The sequence below is a fragment of the Phyllostomus hastatus genome, unplaced genomic scaffold (assembly GCF_019186645.2).
Source record: "Phyllostomus hastatus isolate PE091 unplaced genomic scaffold, TTU_PhHast_1.1 phas_scaffold_39, whole genome shotgun sequence".
NCBI classification, from domain to species: Eukaryota; Metazoa; Chordata; class Mammalia; order Chiroptera; family Phyllostomidae; genus Phyllostomus; species Phyllostomus hastatus.
In genome coordinates this window covers 31,491,571-31,513,219 of record NW_025334028.1, presented here as the reverse complement: position 1 = coordinate 31,513,219, position 21,649 = coordinate 31,491,571, and the positions used below count along the sequence as shown (strand labels likewise).

At 36.6% G+C, this 21,649-nt stretch overlaps 1 protein-coding gene across 1 annotated transcript in view; it reads right to left on the bottom strand.

Moving 5' to 3' along the window:
* Positions 1-898: 898 nt before the first annotated feature.
* The window catches only part of LOC123806888 (glutamyl aminopeptidase), an 87,353-nt gene continuing 66,602 nt past the window's right edge, over positions 899-21,649 (bottom strand). Inside the window, exons 14-20 of the mRNA XM_045820336.1 lie at positions 15,494-15,644; positions 11,605-11,678; positions 11,387-11,491; positions 11,128-11,298; positions 8,763-8,903; positions 2,705-2,783; positions 899-1,690 (exon numbers count right to left, since the gene is read on the bottom strand). Coding sequence (XP_045676292.1) covers positions 1,523-1,690; positions 2,705-2,783; positions 8,763-8,903; positions 11,128-11,298; positions 11,387-11,491; positions 11,605-11,678; positions 15,494-15,644 — 889 coding nt within the window. The 3' untranslated portion in view covers positions 899-1,522. The remainder of the gene's footprint in view (positions 1,691-2,704; positions 2,784-8,762; positions 8,904-11,127; positions 11,299-11,386; positions 11,492-11,604; positions 11,679-15,493; positions 15,645-21,649) is intronic.

The window sequence follows — 21,649 nt, the reverse complement described above, 5'->3', positions numbered from 1 at the left end:
GATTTAGAATGTTAATGTGCCTTTTCTTCTGAAGTAATTTAAAATAATAATTTTTAAGTTTAAGGTCTGGAAATTTCTTCGTTTTTATCTTTTGACTTCTTCCCAGTCTACATGTAAATTTGTCACTTTAGCTATGTAGGCTGAGAAAATGATCACTGAGAGACAGCAGTAAGAAAGTTTACATAGTTTGACAGGACTTGATTAGGGCACATTGTTATGGAAATAAAGGCAATGCTAAAACTTTGATTGTTTTCATGTGCTTCATTTACTATCAAGCCAATCTTAAATGATTTTATACTTCAGAAGGTTCTAAATAAATTTAGATTTTTCTAAAGATAGAAGATTGGGACATAGTAATTTACCATCTTTTCTACTTATTGGACTTAAATTGTGGATCTACTAGGCATCAAGTACCATATTAAATATAACTGATGTCTTTAATCAAGTCATGGATTTAAATTTGATCCGTGCTATTCTGTATGGATTAGGATAGGGGTTAATGCATAAAAGTTACTATAAGAAGATATAGCCTCAGATATGCAGAGTCATGCTGCAGACATCCATGTGTTTCCTCATTTTCACACTTAGATTGCTAGGTTAGGTTGAAGCTAAATTTTAATTCCATTTAGTGTTATAGAATAATCAGTCTTTGCTTCTTCCTGACCAGTTTCCAATTATTCAGCCTTTTTCCTCTAAAGTCCATGGAGCAGAGTTAAGCACTATCTTTCCTCTAATTTCATAGCATATTTGAGGGAGCTTTGCAGGGAATGGAATGGGTTGATGGAGTACCAGGCATGAAAAAGGTGGGGTTCTTGAATCAGAGTTGCATTGTGCTAAATTATTCAGGGAACACTGCAGTTGTTATTATTCAAGAGTAAAGTGACACTGAAAAAAAAAATATTTTTAAGGTAATCATTCAGATTTATTTTTAAAAGGAGAGGAGAGTTCTCTTGTTGATGTTATAAGAGCAAAGGCAACAGTCAGCCATTTCTTTGGCTAATTCATGCAATCTTTGAGTAAAATTTAAGCTCAGTTACTTTGGTAGGATTTAAAGGAATAAGACATATGTGAATAAAATGGTATTAGATCTGTATAATTCTGAATAATAAAATAAAGATTAAGATGTAATATTGGTCCCTCAAGTACCGGTATTCAACTTTAAAAATCAATCAAGAGAAAAGATTAGTGGTGTTTCTTTGGTACTGAAAATGTAAAGCTAAGACCAAATTGTTCTATTTTCACAGATTTGAGACACAAAGAATGATTTTTAAAGACATTTAAATGGCTATTACATTCTCTTCACTTTGAAAAGAATCTCCTATGAAGTACACTTAGAAGAAATCCCTGAGTACATTAACTCCTTTTTTGTATCTTCTTTCATAAACAAAGACAATTTTAAAGCTTTGCAAAACATAAAAAAATAATACTCAGAAAAAGCAGAATCTGTGTATAAGGATCCCCCCACAGTGCTTGTATATCAGGTCACTAAATGCTTAATAGTAGAAACAAAAGATTCACAAAATTAAAATACAATATTTGAACCATTCCTAGGTAAATCCCCAAACCATTCTGCTATACTCTTTCTATTTTGTTTTACCCATTCAATATTGTTTTTCACTGTTTCCAGCACTTGCTCCCTAGGTTTTTCTCCTGCTCCAGCTTCTGGATATTTTTTGAAAAAACTCTCCACCTGTAAAAGAGAGGGAAATAATTAAGCAAGTCATTTTAAAGCCCAATTCGTCTTCAGGAATGTCATTTACAAAACAAGATTGGTTTCCTTCTTACCAGAAATTCAGGTTCACTACACAACATTGAGATATATCTTTTGGTCCCTCATTTATATTGAGCCCATCTCTCAGAACAGTCACAATCACCCATGGCTTTGGATGCCTGGCAGAGCATCAAGCCACAAGAGACTCTAACATATGAGGGGAAGGAGGGCAGCAACTAATAGCTGGCATGCCCATTCCTGCTTCTGCTGATTTCTGTATTTTCTGTGCATGCCTCAGGGCAGTCCCTGGAAAATCTGGTCTGTGGCATGATGGCTTTGCTTAGTCTTTCACTGCAGGAGTCAAGGCATTTTAATATACTTTTAGTTCACTTATTAAGGACTCATAAAAAAGTCTTTGTTAAACTTGTTCTATCCTCCCAATTTCCTCCAGAACTTTCTGTAAAACACAACTGTTTGCCATTTAAAAAAATAACAATTATTTTGTTTCTTAACACACAGAGGAATGTTGACACTCCAATATCTAATAAACAGATACTGAAAATTCATACAATGTGCCCAACATTAATATACATTTTTCCCTCAGGGAACTGAGATGTTTGAAACATAAAAGATTTGTGTTAAGTTTTGAAACTCCAAAACCATGAATTTTGAAAGGAATCACATTTTGGCCAACTTATACCAGGGTAACAATTACCAGGAAAGGAAAGGCCTACTGTTCATGCATTGGTAAGCTGAACAATCCCATGCAGACTGCTAAAGCTTGCCTTTCTCAGATTCTAAACTTTGTTTGTTTCTTGCTTATTTGATATTTTTTCAGTTTAGAAAAAATAGGTGTACATTTAATTAGATACAAGAATTATTTCTTTCTCCTTGTTCCTCTGATGTGAATAGAAAAGAATACCATCTCTGTTTTGTAGAAAAGTTTAATTTTGTCCCTTCCCAGACAAGTTACAGAGGAATCTGTCTTCATACCTCCCAGAGCTGTAATTCAGTGTTGAACGGCTCTGCTATTGTGACAATCCGGCCAAGGCTTCTGTCATTGAGTGTGTACCTGAAGAAGAATTTAGGGGAGTGAAAGAGAATATAAGCACACAGAACTTTAAGTCTTTTCTCTAGATGCAAACATTTCCTTTTTACTTTGTGTGGCACTCACTCCACTGAGCCACACCAACCAGGGCTAACATAGTCAGTAAAATATAATTTAAAAAAAATGTGAACTGTTGAAATGTTAGGGAAGGATAAAATAAAATACATTAATAGATAAAGAAGTAAACAAATAGAAGGGGAAATTTTACATGAATAATTATCACATAGTAGAAGCAGAAACCAAAAAGATAAAAACTGATAAAGTTTGTTGCAGACACTTTTTAAAAAGTTTTATACTAAAAATGCCATCAAACTAAAAGTCATAATTTATTACTTTGATGTAAAAAGAGCAAATATTTTCCCTATATAAAGAATCCTTTAAATTAGTGAGAGGGGAAAATGTGCAAACCTGAAATTAGCAAAATAATGAATCAATAGTTGGCAAAAGAAATATGAAGAGCAAAATCAGTGTGTAAAAGACAAAAAGTTCTAATAATTAACCATGATCTTCAGTGCACTAGGTCCAATGTTCACTCTTATCCCAGACATCACTGAATTTAAATCCACCACGTCTTTTATCTTTTATCTTAGAAGTCGAAGGCAAGCAATTTCCCTTTACTTAATGTCATCAGTCATTATCCAAAATCTAAGACTCTGAGGCATGTATTCTCAACACTGTTCCCGTAATATGTAGCACTTTGTCTCTCTGTCTTAGCTTCCCAGATTGCCCCAGTCTCTTCAAGCCTCAACCTAGTTCTCTGGAGATATCCCTTTGCAGGGAATACCACTTCCCATTTGGGGAATGTTTATTTTCCCACACCCTTTGTAGCACCGGGCCAAAAATGGAATAGGTGTGCTGAGCTTCCCATTGCAGCTTCCAGACCATTATTCTTTCATTATTGTTAAAAATGTATGTTCCTTTAGGTTATCCCTCCTCACCTCATTTATGATATACTTTGGTACCTAACCCCAAGCCATTCGATCATGCTGGGCAATTACAAGATTCACATGAATGATCAATATAACACCTTAGCTCCTTCATTTCTTGACTTCCTCAGTTCTAGTGATATTTTCTTTACTCAGTTTCAGCCATCAATTCTCATTGTCATACCTTGTGATCATCCTTAAGTACTTTTCCTCCAAAATGATTTGTTTATACACCTTCCATGACACAACTTATCTTTTGGTTTCCATTAGACCACTTTTTCCCTTTACCTGGCCCTTTGGGGATTTCTGGCCCTTTGGGCATCACTACTCCTACTTTCTCCTGGACCATCAGCTCTTCCTTTTCTTTTGCTTATTTTCTTATATAGTTTAGATTTCACAGTCTACCATTTTCAGTAACATTTCTGCCTAAGTCCTGAACTTCCTTATATATATATTTTTAAGATTTTATTTATTTATTTTTAGAGAGAGGGGGAGGGAGGTGGAAAGAAAGGGAGAGCAACATTTATGTGAGAGAGAAACACTTATTGGTTGCCTCTCATATGTGACCTGTCTGGGGACTGAACCCTCAACCCAAGCATGTGTCCTGACTGGGAATCGAACCAGTGATCTTTCACTTTGCAGAACAATGCCCAACCAACTAAACCACACTGGTCACTGTTCCCTTATATTTTAATTGTTTGTATCTAGCAGAACTCCAGCTTTGGATGAAATTAACAGGCATTTTCTCTGTGTTTGCACCAAGTGGCCAAGTTCTATCAAGGGAGGTCACCCAACTTCCCTCACACGTCTCACTATAAATTCATGGATACCTATCTTAAATAAGCTCTCCACTTTCACAATCCTCCTACATTGTTCTGGCCAACTCCTCTTCTTCCTCTTTGAATTGCCTTTTTCAAATGTTTTCACTCTTTTACAACCTCTGAACACTCCCCCTTTTCTTTCCTCCCCCAAAAGATGATCTTGCCTTTTACTTCACAGAAAAAAAATATAGTAACTCCTATATCTTTTATCCTACAAATATACAAATAAACCCATTTTCCTCCTATCACCTGTGCTGTGGTTCCTGTTTTACCCCACTTTCTTAAAAACCTTATTTTAAAAATATTTTTCTACCTATTAGATCTTTCATATTAAATCTCTCATTCTTCACTGGATCCTTCTTACTAGCTTTTAAATATGTTAAACATACTAAAATTCTCTCTCAGAGTTAAAGAAAAATCTTACCTTTCATCTGGCATCTCTCTCAGTTTCCTTTCTCTCACTTCCCCCATTTATAGCCAAACTTTTTGAGATATTTTTCTACAGTTCTTGTCTCTATCTCCTCACCACTGACTCTTTCATCTGTTTTAATTTGAGAGCTGCTCCCATCACTCTACTGGAAAACTTTTTCTAGAGTTACAATAGCTTTTTTGCCAACAAGTCTAATAAGTATTTTTCAGTCTTCAGTTTAGTCAAACCTTAAGTAACATTTGACAAGGAACTATAACCTCCTTGAAACAATTTTCACTTTAATATCTTGAAAGAGAATCAAAAGCATTACATACAACAAACTGAATTAATCATTCTCCTTCTGCGAATTTTATCTTTTCTAGAAATCTAGGCATTATCTTTGACTCCTATTTCTAATCTACCACCAATTCTAAACATTGTTCTTATGTCTTCATCTTCATCATTACATCCATAGTCCAATCTACCATTGTCCTTTGCCAAAACTACTTCAATATCTTTCCAACTGCTTTCCCCAAATTCACTCTGGCCTCCATCTAGGTCTGTGCTTTACCTCAGCACCAGAAATTTCTTTTCAAAGTAAAATTGAACATTTCATTTTCTTACTTATAACCCTTTAGTGACTTATTGCTCTTAGAACAAAAGCTCAAATCTTAATATGACCCTGCAAAGATGGACACTTACCTTCCCTCTTTCCTGATAGTAAGCATTCAGCCAGGAATGCTTCAACTCTGGTTCACCCAATTAATTAACTCCTGCCCTTCCTTCAGAATTCAACATAACCATCACTTCCTTTAGGAAAGCCCTTAACCTCCAACTTCTCTTGACTTGGTTGCTTTTCCCTTTATACTCTTTCAGGGTGCTCTGAACCTTTTCTGTTTGTAATTGTTACAATTTTAAGTATACAAGAATTTGTGTGACTCTTAAGTTAATATTGGTCTCTATCACTAGACTCTAAGATCCATGAAAACAGGGAAACAGATTATTTCTCCTAAAACCCGGACTCAAGGAAAAAACAATAGTGTGACAACAGGGGTTATTTCTAAATGGAATTATGGGTGATTTTTGTATCCTTAATTTTGCTTACCTGCATTTTGTACAAAACAGTAACTCATAATAAGAAAATGAGAATTTTTTAAAAAAAGAAACTACACTTAAGTTGCTATCATGATGGTCTATAGATTAAAAGGAAGTCTGCTAATTACAAGTAAGAAAACATTTTTTATCAGTAAGCTTCTTAATTTCTGTGATATTCCTCCTCTGTTTTGTTCTTAGAGACTAAAAATTAAAGGATATATTTGGAAACTAGCAATGAACACACTCAATAAAAAAACACAACTAACTGTATAAATACTAGAATTGTAAGAACAAATTCATTCATACCCAAGAAACCAGTATCAAATAAAGGATAGCATTTAAAAGGAAATATGTTACACATCTATCATATTGATCACTTTTTAAACTAATTATTTAAATTCCTATTGAATTTATATGAAAATAAACTTCTTAGACTTAATATTTACATAGGTATTATGTTTCTCAAAATAAATGATTTTGACACACACAAGATTTTTGTTTCTCAAATTATTTTGTTAATAGGGTAGTGTTTGAGTGGTTTCAGTCATATTCCATAGACTTAATTTTTCAGCTAGAGTTGTAAATTAAAAGCAAATTTTACCACACTACATTATTGATTTATTGGGTTCATCCAACTTCACAGTTTTATCTAAGAGTTTAGTGGAATAAATAAAAGCAAAAAAAAAAAATCTGAAGTATCTTTGGAACTTGGTGGTTAAGTCTCAAACTGGAAAAGGACTTTAGAGATGTGACCATCAGTTGTCATAAAAACCACATGACAAAAACTTTATTAAAAAGCAGCTTGTTTTTTGTAGAATGACAATAAATTGTTCAGAAATGGAGGCAATAAAACAACTCACTTTGAAATCTGGAAAAGGTTCAAGAGTTTGGAAATTTTGGATAAAGCCTGGTTCATTTCTGTTTAATTTGTCCTATCCAATGTTAATGAAAAAACTGTATTTATTCAAACTAGTCATAAATAATATTGGGAATCATGTGTGTGTGTCCATCATGTGGTTATTACATAATTTCATGTTTGAGCTCTTTGAAATAATACTTTATGAGAATTAGATTTCTAGGCTATGAAGAAATACTAAAACCCTTGGGTGAGGGTTCTGGAACTAGCACTAGAAATTTTTTATCAATTCATTTTTCTTGAAAAAAATTGGTATTATGTCTAATAGACTTATTTTAAGGCCAGATGTTTATAACTTTTATGACAAGATAACACTTGTTTTTTCTACTTCTTAATTTTTAAGAGGAATAACAATGAACTAATTTTTAAAAGTGAAAAATGAATTTTGAAATAAATTGCACCAGAGCTATTTAAGCCTTGTATAAACAGTTTGCAAAATGAACATCATTTACTTGTCTTTTCACAATAATTCAAAAGTTAGCATTGCTTTTCATCTACATTGGTTTCATGCAGCATACACCAATAAAAGTTTTACAGTCTTTTGAATTAAAACAAAATACACGGTATTTGTCATTAGGCATATATATCTTTCAAAATGAAAGGCATTACCTTGCATAATATGAACTGCTACCCCTAGATAATGTGTTCTGAATAAGCAGATTTATTCATTGTAAACCAAGCATTTCATTGAACAATTACAAATAGATGAACAGAGTATCATGTACGTGTGCATGTGTACCAGTCTCCATAGAGACGGATGAGCAGTTACTATTGATCATTGCAAGAATAAAAAAGGCAGAAACTTATCACAAATAGGCAAAAAAACCCTCCAAAAACAATGTAGGATAATGAGAGCTGGATCCCAGAAGGATGGGAAATATGAATCGACATGGTGGCACTCTGGTGAATTGTGGGGCAGAAAAGAATAGAAAGAAAAGTTTTCATATTTGATGTTTCTGATAAGGCAGTCAGTCAGGCAGTGTTGGCGGGAAGACAGAAGAGACTAGGAGGGGCTAACAGAGGCTATTTCTTGGTGTGGGGACTTCAGCTGGTAAAGGTCTTCTGTTCAGTGTTTTCACATTTGTTTGGGATATATAATCTATATTTTATTTTTTGCTCTGTCAAAGAAATATCCTCTTAATGGAAAATAAGCATTAAATTTAGAGAATCAGGGCCAAGAATAGCAATATTTCACTTGTATGGGGGCTGAAGAAATTAAAAAATTGGGAAAGAATTTCTTTAGTTAATTTGCTGTTTTCCATTTTTAAACAGTTATTGCCTGGGAAGTGTAGATTCCTTTTAAGAACTTCTCAAATTACCTTAAGTTTAACCACCTGGTCAAGAGAGATAAAATTCATCATTCACATAAGCCCAGTAAGATATAGGGCTCTAATTTGAACTCACGTCTCAAAATTCCCATTTAGTTTTCATTAAATACTGATTGAGAACTAAATATGTGCCTGGCATTATGCTAGGTACTATCACAATAGGCAGAACTACATTAACTTGTTTTAACTAAACTAGAAGTAATGTGATTTAGGCATCTCTCCAGATCTCACAATTCTACAGATGAGGTGGAATACTTTCCAAAAATAAATTATGATGAAAATTAATTAGTACACTACTTCCCTGGAAGGAAAATACCATGACCCTTTACCTCTGGTAATATGCCATTTCAGATACTGTATAAATGTCAGAGACAGTACAGTAAAGAGAGAAAGAATTGCAGACAGTATCCAACAAGGAGAACAACAAACCATTATCTGATCATCCCACCTGTTGACTAGATATTCCCAGTTGTTCTGTATCCAGTTCCAGGCCATGTTCTTCCCATAGCTGTTATATGAGATATATCGGATGACTGTAAACACATCCTGAGATTTAATGAGGTTTGAGTCCTTGAGCAAATCCAAATACCTAAGAGAAGCCAAAAATTCAACATGAACTTTTAATGTCCATTCATCCTTAGCTAAATTCTAAGAGAACAAAGCTTTCATTCCTGTAATTCAATTCTTGAGGCACCAACCAACCAAGTTAATTAAATATGAAAAAATAATAAAACACAATTTAAAACTTTCTAAAATATTTAACTTTTTTAAAAAAGCAATCTACAATTTTGAGGGCAAGTGAAATGTAAACAACAGAAACATTAAAACTTGAATTATTTTGAAAGTACTAAAAACAATAAAAAACCACAATTTTATTATTAATTATTTTGTGACAACATGGATGGAACTTGAGAATATCATGCTAAGCAAAATAAGTCAGACAAGAAAAGCCAGGAAGCATGATTTCACTTCTATGTGGCATACAAAACTGAAAGCAACAAATAAACAAACAAACACTCATAGACCCAGACAACAGTATGGTGTTTGGCAAAGGGGAGGGGTTGGAAGACTTAAAGGATATAGGAGTCAAGTATATAATGACAGCAGATGACTGGACTTTGTGTGATGTATCATAGAATTGTACACTTGAAACTTACATAATTTTATTAACCAATGTCACCCCAATAAATAACAAAAATAAAAAATAATTCTATAGAATAGAAGCATTTTGCCCATTTACCTATTATCCCACTGACCTATAAAAAAGAAGCCAGTAAGTTAAGGGAAAGTATTTATGCTCTGATTTCTGTGGGATAACAGTTAAGTCTCATTTGTTCTTTCATTGATTGTAAGAAAAAATCTCCTAACATAACCTGTGTAGAAGGATTAGTTGGCTATAATTATAGTATAATTCAAATAAGTCCAAATCAATAAATGAAGTGACCAAATCAATAGATTTTTATTAAATTTGTGCCACAGTTGTATATGGAGGGAATATCTCAACATGATGTAATCCACTGAACTTCCAGGAACTGCACTGAAGTGGTGGGCCCCTGAATTTTTGTGCAATTTACCTTTTACCCTTCAGTTCACAAGAGTCTAGTAAGGCATCTAAGTATTTGCTAATTTTCTCATCAGATACAATCGGCACAATGCCATCCACATAATAGAGCAATGCAATGCTCTGTGGACTGTCAGGATGATCAAGCTCTTGGTAGACTGTCTTAGAGCAGTGAGCAGGAGAACTGACATATAGCCCTGAAGCAAGATGGTGATGGTGCACTGCTGGCCCTGTCAGGTATATAGACAGTTTCTGGTAGTCATTACAAACTGGTTATTGTATTTGTAATTTATAATTTACATTCTGCCTCTCTCATGAACCCTTAAGTTTTTCAGGGGCAGATATCATGTTATATTCAATTTTAGTTCCACAATCTATATGCCTATACAAAGAAATAACATTAGATTTGGTTAAATTAATAAAGTAAATAATTCATAAACCACAACTAAGTAAAAAATGAGTTAAGGCAGAAGTTAGTTGACTTGTGGCATAGGTGTGGAGTAGAAGATTCATAGATGAGCTTCAAGGAGCCTTTATACCTTCTGAATGAAATGTAAATACACTTTATTTGTGTGTGTGTATGCATATTGTGGCAGACACTCCTCTGCTGACAGACGCCAGCTCTGGATCAAGCTGTCCTTGATCCTAGGAAAGCTAGACTCCCGTCCCGGCTCCAGGGTAGTGTGACTGATCCGAGCCAGTCAAACAATTCAAATTCATCCTTGTCCACAAATGATTGTGTGGTAGACCCAGAGTATGACCAAGAATGATCAAGTGTGACCCACTTCTGGACTGTGAGGGGAAGTGGAGATAACTGATCTCTTAACATAAAAGACAGAGCCTTGTGAGGAGGAGCTCTTTTGCTCCTGTCCTGCTTCCACTGAACATATGAGTACATCTATGAAGACAAAATGGTTGGAAGTCTAGAGGTCAGGAGACATCCAACATGTTGAGGATGAAAGAACAGAAAGGGAAAGAGACTAGGTCCAGGATGAATATTGAACCACTGCTCACAACTGAAAACTGTCTACCTTTTGAATTTTTTCATATGAGATTACATTTATTTACTTCTTAAGCTACTGTTACACAGATAGATTGTTTCTTGCAGGAAAAAATAATTTTTAATAGATTTTCTTGGAAAAGAAAACTTATACTTTACTTTAACTTAAACTTTAATAGCATCTATAAGAGACTGTGACACAAAAACCATCAAATACCATTCATAGAAGTGGGGAAAAAAGCTCCAAGCTACCTTGACAACAGAGTAATGTTCCTCACGGATGCTAATGCATACAGCAGTTTTTCTTTTTCTTGAGCTAATGAACTCTTCTGGTACTGATCAAGAGTGTAGTTCCATGAAGTCTCATTGCCAGAGTTCTGCATTCCATACCGATACACCAGAAGCCTGAGATTTACAGGAATCCTAGAAGAATAAACAGTGTTTCAAAAATTTTAATGTTTTGTTTCACAATTTAAAGTTTTCTGGAAATGAAAACATGGTGAACAGTCACCTTACAGTCCCAGTGAGCCACTGCTGAAATAACTGGGAAGCATTGCCCAAGGCTTCTTTGTCTCCCAACTTGCAGGCGAACCCCAGCACAGAAGCACGGAGCAACCTTAGAAAACAAACACACACAAAGGTGAGCCTGATGCACTTTTCAACACAATTTAGAACAAACAAACAAACAGATACTGAATGTATATTTATTTTAAAAATGTAAAAAATCACCTTGTGAGGTGGCTTCCAGCATCGTTCCATGTCAGAACATCTGCAACTGGCTTTACTTGATCTCGGAAGTATTCCTGAAATAAAAGCACCATGAACAATGAGTAATCATTCATTATTTATCAACAGTCTTTCAGTTATAATCTACAGCCCCCTAGAAAATAACCTTTTCTCCTACTAGTTCAGAGAACTTTGGGCCTATCATTAGGAAAGAGATGTATCCAGTTTTCATCACATTGTAATATTGCTTCAATCCTGAAAATAAGAACATCTTGAACATTCTCTGGTGTTTTATAAAACTTTGGGTAAGCCCCTTTTAATTTCCACTTCTTACTTTAACACTTATTGGAAACAGAATAACACTTGACATACTTGCTGTACTGAGAAGTTCGCTCAAGTATTGATGAAATAATAATGTTATTTCAATATTTGTATATTGCCTTTGGATTTACAAAGGATGTTTATATTATATAACCTTAACTGTCCCATTAGCATAGGCAGCCAAGTGCTGACATTCTTACTGTACAAAGGAAATTAAGACTCACAATATTAAACCATTTGTCTAAGTTCTTTCATTTACCAAGTGGAAGAGACAGCAATTCTAATCCAGAATTTGTTTAAAATTACAAGTGTCTTACCAAAGTGCTACAGAAATCATAAAGCAAAGTATTTAGAATATCTTATAATAAAATCTAAATGTAAAATAACTTAGTAATAAGAAGGAAATATCATGTTATGTTTTGGGAAGAATAAATTAATTTTGACCTAGAAGAATTCATTAAAAAATAGATTAACTTAGTATCTATGACTTAAAATGTTGCCTATTTAAAAAAAAAGGTGTTATTTTTTATAGAGAGGAGAAGGAAGAGAGACAGAGAGGGAGAGAAAGAGCAATGTAAGAGAGGAAGTGACTGGTTGCCTCTCATATGCACCCCAGCTGGGGACCAAACCTGCAGCCCAGTCAGATGCCCTGAACAGAACGCAACCAGTGACCTTTTGCTTTGCAGGATGATGCCCAACCAACAGAGCCACACCAGTCAGGGCAAAATGTAGCTTATTTTAAATAAATATTAATTATTGTAATTCTTATAACACTAAAATATGCCTTTAAGTGGTGTATTGAACCAGAAATATTGATACATTTCATGGTGAAAAAATAAATAGCAGACTTCTGGTCAAGATGGTAGCATAGGCAAACACAGCTCACCTTCTCACACAACCACATCAAAATTACAACTAATTGTAAAATATAGAAAAACCATCATTCAGCACCATCAGAAACTGAGTTGAATGGAAGTTTGACAACTGTGGAATAAGAGATACCATATCTATCCAGGCTGGTAGGAGGGGTGGAGATACAGAACAGAGTGGTCTCACATCCATGTGTAATGGATAAACATTTGGGAGTTATATCTTGGGAGTGAGGAGTCTTAGCCTCACACCAGGCCCCCCCAGCCCAGCGTTCCAGCACCAGAAAGTAAAGTTTCCATAACTTCTGGCTGCAAAAAAAGTGAGGATTGAATTGGTGGAAGAAACTCTGGAGTCCCAAGCAGTTCCTCTTAAGAACATACACATGGACTTACTCAGGCTCATTCCCTCTGAGATCCAGCATGGGGTAGCATCTTGAAAGGCTGCTGTGGCATACAGGGAGAAACTGAAGTATCTGGCATCATGGCATGAGCTGGGAAACAGCTTTCTCCCAGACAAAAAGGCAGGCAGAGATCATCATCCCTTTTCTGAATACTCACTGAACAGTGCCACAGAGCCAGCAGGTTGGTACCATATCTGATACTCCATCAACCTGGCTAACACTGTTTTCCCTACTCTGAAGATCCCCAAAGACTCTATTCCACCCAACTTACCTGCCCACCCAAGCTACTTTTCCATATGAATGGTTGGTCTTGGCTCATGTTTCACAACTTCCTAAATCCTCTCAAACAAGAAACAGCTGTCCTCAGCAACCTCCAGCCCCAGTACCTATTGCTAAGTGGCCCCAGGATGGACACTAGCAGCAGTCACCTTAGACTCACAGCTTGGCTTCACCTGTGATCTCCAAGCACAGCACAAGTAGCAGCCATCTCAGATTGCTTTATAGCTCAGGCAGGGTGGCCCCAGGCAGAACACAAGTGTGGGCTGACCTTGGCCTGCACCACCCTGGAAACCACTGAGCCTGCCCACCCACTGGGCAGCTAAGACCATATGAAAGCACCACCACCCTGCCCCTTCACAGCTGATCCTACACAGAGGTCAGAGGTTGGTGGTCAGTGGTCACAGCCAGTCCTTGCAGCTGACTGGCCTGGATAAGTCCCTCCCATTGACCTGCCAACAGCAATCAAGGCTCAACTACAAGAGGAGTGTGTCCTCAGCCCATATGAAGGGTACACCTCAAGTACCCAGCTTGGGTGATAGGAGAGGCTTCTGTTCCACTGGACCCTACAGGACACCTACTACATTAGGCCATGACACCGACACAGGAATTCATAGCAGCTCTACCAAATACATAGAAACATGGCCCAAATGAAAGAACAGAACAAAACTCCAGAAAAAGAACTAAAAATGGAGATAAGCAATCGATCAGATGCAGAGTTCAAAACACTGGTTATAAGGATGCTCAAGGAACTTAGTGAGGACCCCAACAGCAACAAAAGATCCAATCAGAACAGAAGAATATAATAATCGAAGGAAAGAACAATTCACAGGGGAGAAACAGTGGAGTGGGTGAGGCTAAGAATCAAATGAATGATTTGGCACATAAGGAAGCACAAAACAACTGACCAGAACAACATGAAGAAAAAAGAATCCAAAAAGATGAGGACAGTGTAAGCAGCCTCTGGCACAACTTCAAGCCTTCCAACATTTGTATCACAGGGGTGCCAGAAGGAGAAGAGAAAGAACAAGAAATGGGAAATCTATTTGAAAAAATAATGAAAGAAAATTTCCCTAATTTGGTGAAGGAAATAGACATGCAAGTCCAGGAAGTACAGAGAGCCCCAAACAAGATGGATGCAAAGACACCCACTCCAAGACATGTCATAATTGAAATGCGAACAGTTAAAGATAAAGAAAGAATCTTAGCAATTAGTTACCTACAGGGGAATTCCCATAGGACTGTCAACTGATTTCTCAAAAGCAACTTTGCAGGCTGGAAGGGATTGGCAAGAAATAGTCAAAGTCATGAAAAGCAGGGACACACAGCCAAGATTGTTCTACCCAGCAAAACTATCATTTAGAATCAAAGGACAGATAAAGAGCTTCACAGACAAGAAAAAACTAAAAGAGTTCATCATCACCAACCATTATTACATGAAATGTTAAATGGACTCATTCAAGAAAAAGATTAAAACTATGAATGATAAAATGGCAAATACATTCTACCAACAATTGAATCTAAGAAAGAAACTAAACAAACAATAAGAACAGAGACAGAATTATGGATACAGAGAGCATTTTGATGGTTGCTAGATGGGTGGGGGTTATGGGGAATGGGTGAAGAGGTGAGTGAATTAAGAAGTACAAATAGGTAGTTACAGAATATCCATGGGGATGTAAAGTACAGTGTAGGGAATGGAGTAGCCAAAGAACCTATACACATGACCCATGGGCATGAATGTGGGGATTGCCTGAGGGAGTGGGGAGTGCTGGGTGGAGTAGGGTGAAGGAGGAAAAATTGGAACAACTGTAATAGCATAATGAATAAAATATAATTTAAAATAAAATAAAAATGGAAAAAATAGTACCTCTTTGCTTCAACTAGTCAAGTCATTGTACTTTCCTTTGACTTCACTCGGCAAGGAAGATATATTTTATCTCCCAGGAGCTCCTTCTCTCAGAAATTTTCCTATTCTGCTAATGACTAAACATTTACTTTCATACAATATACCATTAATGTTACCTCAATCATAGGGTATAGCTCTTTATCATCTTCAAACATACTAATAATATAGGTTACAGCTGAAATGGCTCTCTGCCATGGTAAAAAATCCTCTTCCTTTTTGAGATACTTGGTCAGGTTCAGAGCCACCTTATAATCCAGAAGTTGAGCTCTAAGAAAGGAAAAACAAACCACAGTTAATTAAAAAGATTAATTACCTTCCATTTAACTGAAAGAATTAATATGGGGATTACAGATTTCAATGTTAATGAGAATCCTTCTATTACACAATTTAGAAATGTATGTATTTTTGAAGCTTAAGCAAATAGTTTTGTTCACAATGATATATTATGCTTTCAAACATTTAATAGTAAATGGAAAGAAAGAACATTAAGATGTACATTTGAAAAATCTGTGGCAAAATCTGAGATATAACAAAAGCTATGTGATTAATATTGATGAATAGAAACTTTTAAATGTTAGGTTTATAAACTAATTACAATAGACAAATACATTATTATTAATGTGTCTGAATGAAATTATTAGCATTCGAAATGAAGAAGAAACATGAATAACAGTACTCACAATTCATGAATACTTAAAACATTCCAAGTGAACTTATATTCCCATAAAACACCTCCTGTTTTATTCATTTCCCAATAAAATAAATAAAAATAAACTTTGTTCCACCAGAAAATTTGAAGTTACTATTGGCACTTCAAAGTTTAAAGAATCCCATTTCTTCCTCCTTAGAAAGAGCTCTAGAATCTTTTGCAATCATGTACTTAGAAATCTGTCATGCTTCAAGTTTTAGCCTAGGTTTTAGGAAGAATTTGATGAGAATCTTATTTTTCCCAATTATATTTGTAAGTTTCCATTAAAAATACATTTTAAATTATTGAATTGGTAACACTGAAGCATTAAGTGCTATTATGTTTGAGGTCATTTTGTGAATAAAGAATAACGTAATTATATTTTGACTTCTCCCTAAGAGTTTGATTAGAGGATGAACTAGTATTGGAGAGATAGATAAGAATAAAAATCTTCAGCATCATATGATTTTTAGTAATGAGATATGATACAGAGTTTTCTTTTCAGTCCAAGAAGCTGATTTCTCTTATTGTCTCAGTTCCCGATCTGATTGAGGAGTTACATTTTGGAGTGTTCAGCCTACTTTTAATAAAAGTATAAATAATATTGAGAAATGGAGTGTTTTATTGAGAATATGTGTTAAGTAAAAAACTGTAGAATGCTGTGTTGACATCTGAAACTTGATAATTTGCTAATTTTAATCATTCTCTGTTTTTCCAGGAGGACAGAGCAACAATTACATCCAATCAGTGTTTTTTTTAGGATAATGCTGCAGAATAGTTGTTGCTCTAAGGATCAAATTAGCAAAGAGGTTAGTGAAATTTTAGAAAGAATGGCAGATAATTTGGTCAGAAATCAAGTGGGCTGCATACCTCTGGGAGGTGAAAAGATTAGAAGGGTCTTGGTTCCTAGGACCAGAAGAGATGGTTATTTGGGCACCATAAATCTGATGACCCAAAGGTTAGAGGCCCTGACTGAGTGCTATGTATTCAAATGTTGAAAAATCAATATCTTCTTCTGGTGTTTTATTTTTCCAGCACACTTGATAGCTATGCAATAGTTCCACTTTGGTATCCCTTATTTTCTTGAAGTCTGAGTCATATGGCCAGAACACTGGAATGGGAGTGAATTTTTGATGCTTGATATTACAGGAGATAATATTTTAATAAGTAAGATAACGTACTTTTCATTTCCCACAAGCCATGTTACTCTGCAGCTCCTACCCATGGGATCAGCGGTATTTGATACCTCAGAGGAAAAACGTTACCATTTAGAACCATGATTCCCAAATTTAAGTCTGTATCAACAGTACTAGAAAGCCAGTTAAATCATATTCTTGGGTCTCATTCCCAGAATTTCTGATTCAGTGGGTCTGGAGTAAGGCCTAAGTATTTGCATTCTTCACAAGTTGCTAGCCAATGCTGATACTGCTGGGACCACATGTGAAGAACTGGTTTTTTAGAACAGAGACTTCTATAGTGCCCCACCCATATCTCTTTACAGCTCTATGTTGGCTCACAGTTGCCACCTTCTGCAGGCCAGAAACATCTATCTTGCCTAAGAGGTTACACAACCCTTACTCCTGACCATTAATCAATCATCTGATTCAGGAATGCAGCAAGCCATCCTGGGTTCTTGTAGTAGATCCTACTCTGTGGCACAATTCACAGATTCCTAGTAGAATCTAACAAAGCCTGGCTCCAGATCAGACCATGTCTTTGCTCAGCTCTTCCTCCCCATTCCAACCTGGTTTGTGTACTCTACCTCAGGAGAGTATTCTGTCAATAACCACGTGTACAAAATTTCCCATTTCAGACTCTGCTTCTAGGGAACTCCACCTAAGACAGCATCCTTATGCAACTTTGAGTCTCAAGCTTCATTTCTTTTTAAATCCATAGCAAACAGCAGTTCTGAAAGCCAGACTTGATTGAGAATTTTCTTTATTCCAAAATCTTCCATTTACACAATGAGAACCCAGCCTAAAGGACTCAACTCATAGAATTTTCTTATAATTCATAGTGTAGAGAGGATGGAGGCTATAACTTAAAGAAAAGTTCCCCCCAAACTCAATGGAGAAGAAGAGGACAACGGAGTCCTCCGAGGGAATTCACGTTCTCCCCTCCTGGGCCAAGGCACCCATTAGAACTGTATCAGGAATCCTGCAACAGAGGTTTGTTTTTGCTCCCCTGGGTATGACTGCAAGGGCCTTCTCAGAGAGGTCTGGGTTAAGCATAGTGTCTTGTTAAACATGGCTCTGGAAGGGGACATTAGAACAATTGAGAGAGGTGCCCAGGTGGATGGAACTGACCCCACGTGCTCATGTCCAGCAAAGCCATCAGGTGGTGTGGAGAGCTTTGGAAAGTTCCCATGTATCTGGTCTCAACATTAACGTGCCACTGAAATTCAGATTTATGGCTTAAAACAGTCAGACCCCTTTTTACCTTTCCCCATTTGCCTACGTCTCCCTATTATTTACAAAGGACTGTCCATGAGGAGGCAGGACAGTTGCTTATCCAGTTCTGTGCTGTCCTCTGGTTACCACTGCAAACACCTATAAAATGGTAAAACTGGTCATCTCCAGCATGGCTGATGCTCCCCTGGTGGTCTTTATTTGCTAACCTGGCCCTCACCTTACATATCAATGGAACCACTGATCCTTTAAACTTGGACGGAATTCTGTTTGTATCATTAGCTTAGGTGTTCTTTTAAGCCAACCTCTGTGCCATTCCTCCCTCACCCAGAAACTCCTGCTCCTGCCCATGGGTCTGTTAGTCACCTCTCCTTTCCCTTACTAACCTAAGGGAAAGTCTTGACCCCTCTCCTGGCTTTAGCACACAGTGGGCTACAGAGCACAAAATAAGCTATTGAAAAGGATAAAATCTACCATAACAGGTGTACAACAAAGAGTTTTTTTCTGCCTCAGTTCTGGCAAGGGCCCAAAACTTGGCCCTTTGGCCTACCCTCCAAAGTAAGATGCAGCCCACAAAATTGGAGCTAACATAGTCAGAAACAGGTTTTGTGACCCTTAGCTAATAAGGCACCACCATCCTAGTAAAGAGGTTGGAATAGCTAAGTGGGAGAGAGTGACATTTTAGAAGAGGGCTGTGGGAGTGCTGTCAGACTACTGTGAGGTTGTCCCCTCACAACAAACTTAAGAAAGGGGCCTTTAATGGGACCACTTGAAGAATTTTACAGGCGTATCCTGGATCTCGGAGGCACAGTAGCCTGATGTCTAACTCCCTACCCTGAGAAATCTAAAGAATAAGGGGTTGTGTTTGGCTAGTACTATGACCTCAGAATGAAGTAGTGGGACAATGGAGTGACCTGCCCTTTCAGACTTTGTCGGGGCAAAGGATACACAAATACCTGCTATGGACCAGAAGTGGGTCAAAGGTAGTCACTTGCCCCTCAAGATAACTGCAGGAGAAACACCCTTGGTCATGAAATGGGTATGAGCAGCAAAAACCCATGAAAATACCACAAGAATAATCAGTGTTAAACATCTCCAAGGTGCAGAGAGGAGCAAAAGTAGACAGCACGTCAGGAGTTTCCTCCTTTCACCTGCTCTCCTTGCTTTGAGGCTGGACAGACCAGAGGCAGCATAACGGGTGAGAAGCAGATGTTCCACACAGGGAGATGGAGAGGAAATCAAGCACCTTGTTCCCCTTGCAGGTAGCTGGCCTGATGCTGGCCCAAGTTGGGGGCTGGGAGAAACTCTGAAGTTGACAACTTTGACGATTTCCTTGGGCTGGGCATAGAATCAAACTGAGCTTCTTTGGGGGACTGACTCAAAGTGACAGGGTGAATTTTCACACCTTATCTCAACAAATGTGTCTGGCTGGATATTCCATCCAGGGTAATAAGAGTCCTAGCTCCTTAAATGTGGGACAACGGAATCAAGAATACATTTACTTTTAGATGTGCCCTTTTGGTCCTACTTATGCAACATGATATCTTGTAGTTACACTTCTTTTTGAACACCTGAGTTCCACCTGAGCAGAACTGCATAAATTCTAGTCCTCTCACGGGCACTTCCCTATTTCACTAAACATTTCTCCTTTTCTTCCTCCTAAGGTTTCAGACTGGTCTGGACCTGTCGCTAGCTAAAACTGGTGGAGTGTGTTCCTCTCGGAGTCCTGCTTTGCTCATGTGTTGCAAAAGGAAATTGGATGATAGCTCAATAGCTTAGGTTATATTTCAGGTCTTTTCTGGATTGATTTTTGTGTGGTTCTTCAAATTTTTTGGTTTTCAAATTTGTTTCACTTTCTTTCTGCAGCTCTTCAAAATTTTATGGGGCTATGGCTAAGGAGCTGAGCAAATGTAAGAAAGTCTTTCACTTGTGTGAGTTATTCACTTTATACACGGTTCCTCAGAGAGAGAGCTGTTCAAGTGGCTTTCACTCCTTAAAGCAGAAAGAACTGTGTGCATTGTGCTGTGATGGGATTTAAGCTATAAAGGTATCACAGTTCTGTGTAACTTTTAACAGCAAAGATGCTAAGCTTTGGAAAAGGTTATTATATATTCACAGGAGTTTTCCTGAAAACAATTTCTAATTGTTCTATTATAATTTCCTAGGTCTACACAGTGGCTGGTACAGAGTAGGTGGTCAGTGAGTATTTATTAAATAAGTTACTGACATAATGTAATATAATGAAAATACAATATCATTGCCCCTTCTCCACAGGGGACACGTTCCAAGACTTCCAGTGGATGCCTGAAAACTGTGGAGAGTACCAAACCCCATATATAGATAGATAGATAGATAGATAGATAGATAGATAGATAGATAGATATAGATATAGATATAGATACACACATATATGTGCATATATGCATGTATTGGATACATATATATGTATGTGTGTATATTCCAATACATATATATTCATATATACACATATATATATATTCCAATATATGCATACCTGTGATAAAATTTAATTTATAAATTAGGCACAGTAAGAGATTAACAATAATAACTAATAATAAAATAGAGTAATTATAATATACTGTAATAAAAGTTATGTGTCAGACTCCAGTTGACCTCAAGTAACTCAAACTAAGAAAAGCAAAACCGTGAATAAGGGGAGACTACTATGATTAATTTGTTATATACCCAGGAAATTAAACTTGGAGATTCACTAAAGTGAATCATAGTGTTTATTACCTAAAAGGGATGCTACATTACAAATTCAGAAGAGCTTTTCTAAATGCTTCCTTGTTGCCACTAATCAATGGTGGATGCATTTTTATAATTTGCTGAGCACGCACTGGAGTTGTGTCTCATTCTCGGTACCTAACTCGTATTTAGCATGAAGCCACTACATGGCCAGCAAAAAAGTCAGCTGTGTTCCTAGCTCCCACAGAAGTGCCACAAATTCAACAAATACCTATTGAATTACTGATGTTAGACTACCTGAAAAAAAAATTAAACCCTAGAGTTACTATAGTTACTACCCCATCCACCCAGTCTATGTTAATTATTTTTTTAAGTGTAGGTCACTTTTAGGCCATGAAAAAAAGTCAAGTTTTCTAATGGTATTTTAATTCTGCACAATCCTAACACACCGTGTCTCATTCTTCTTA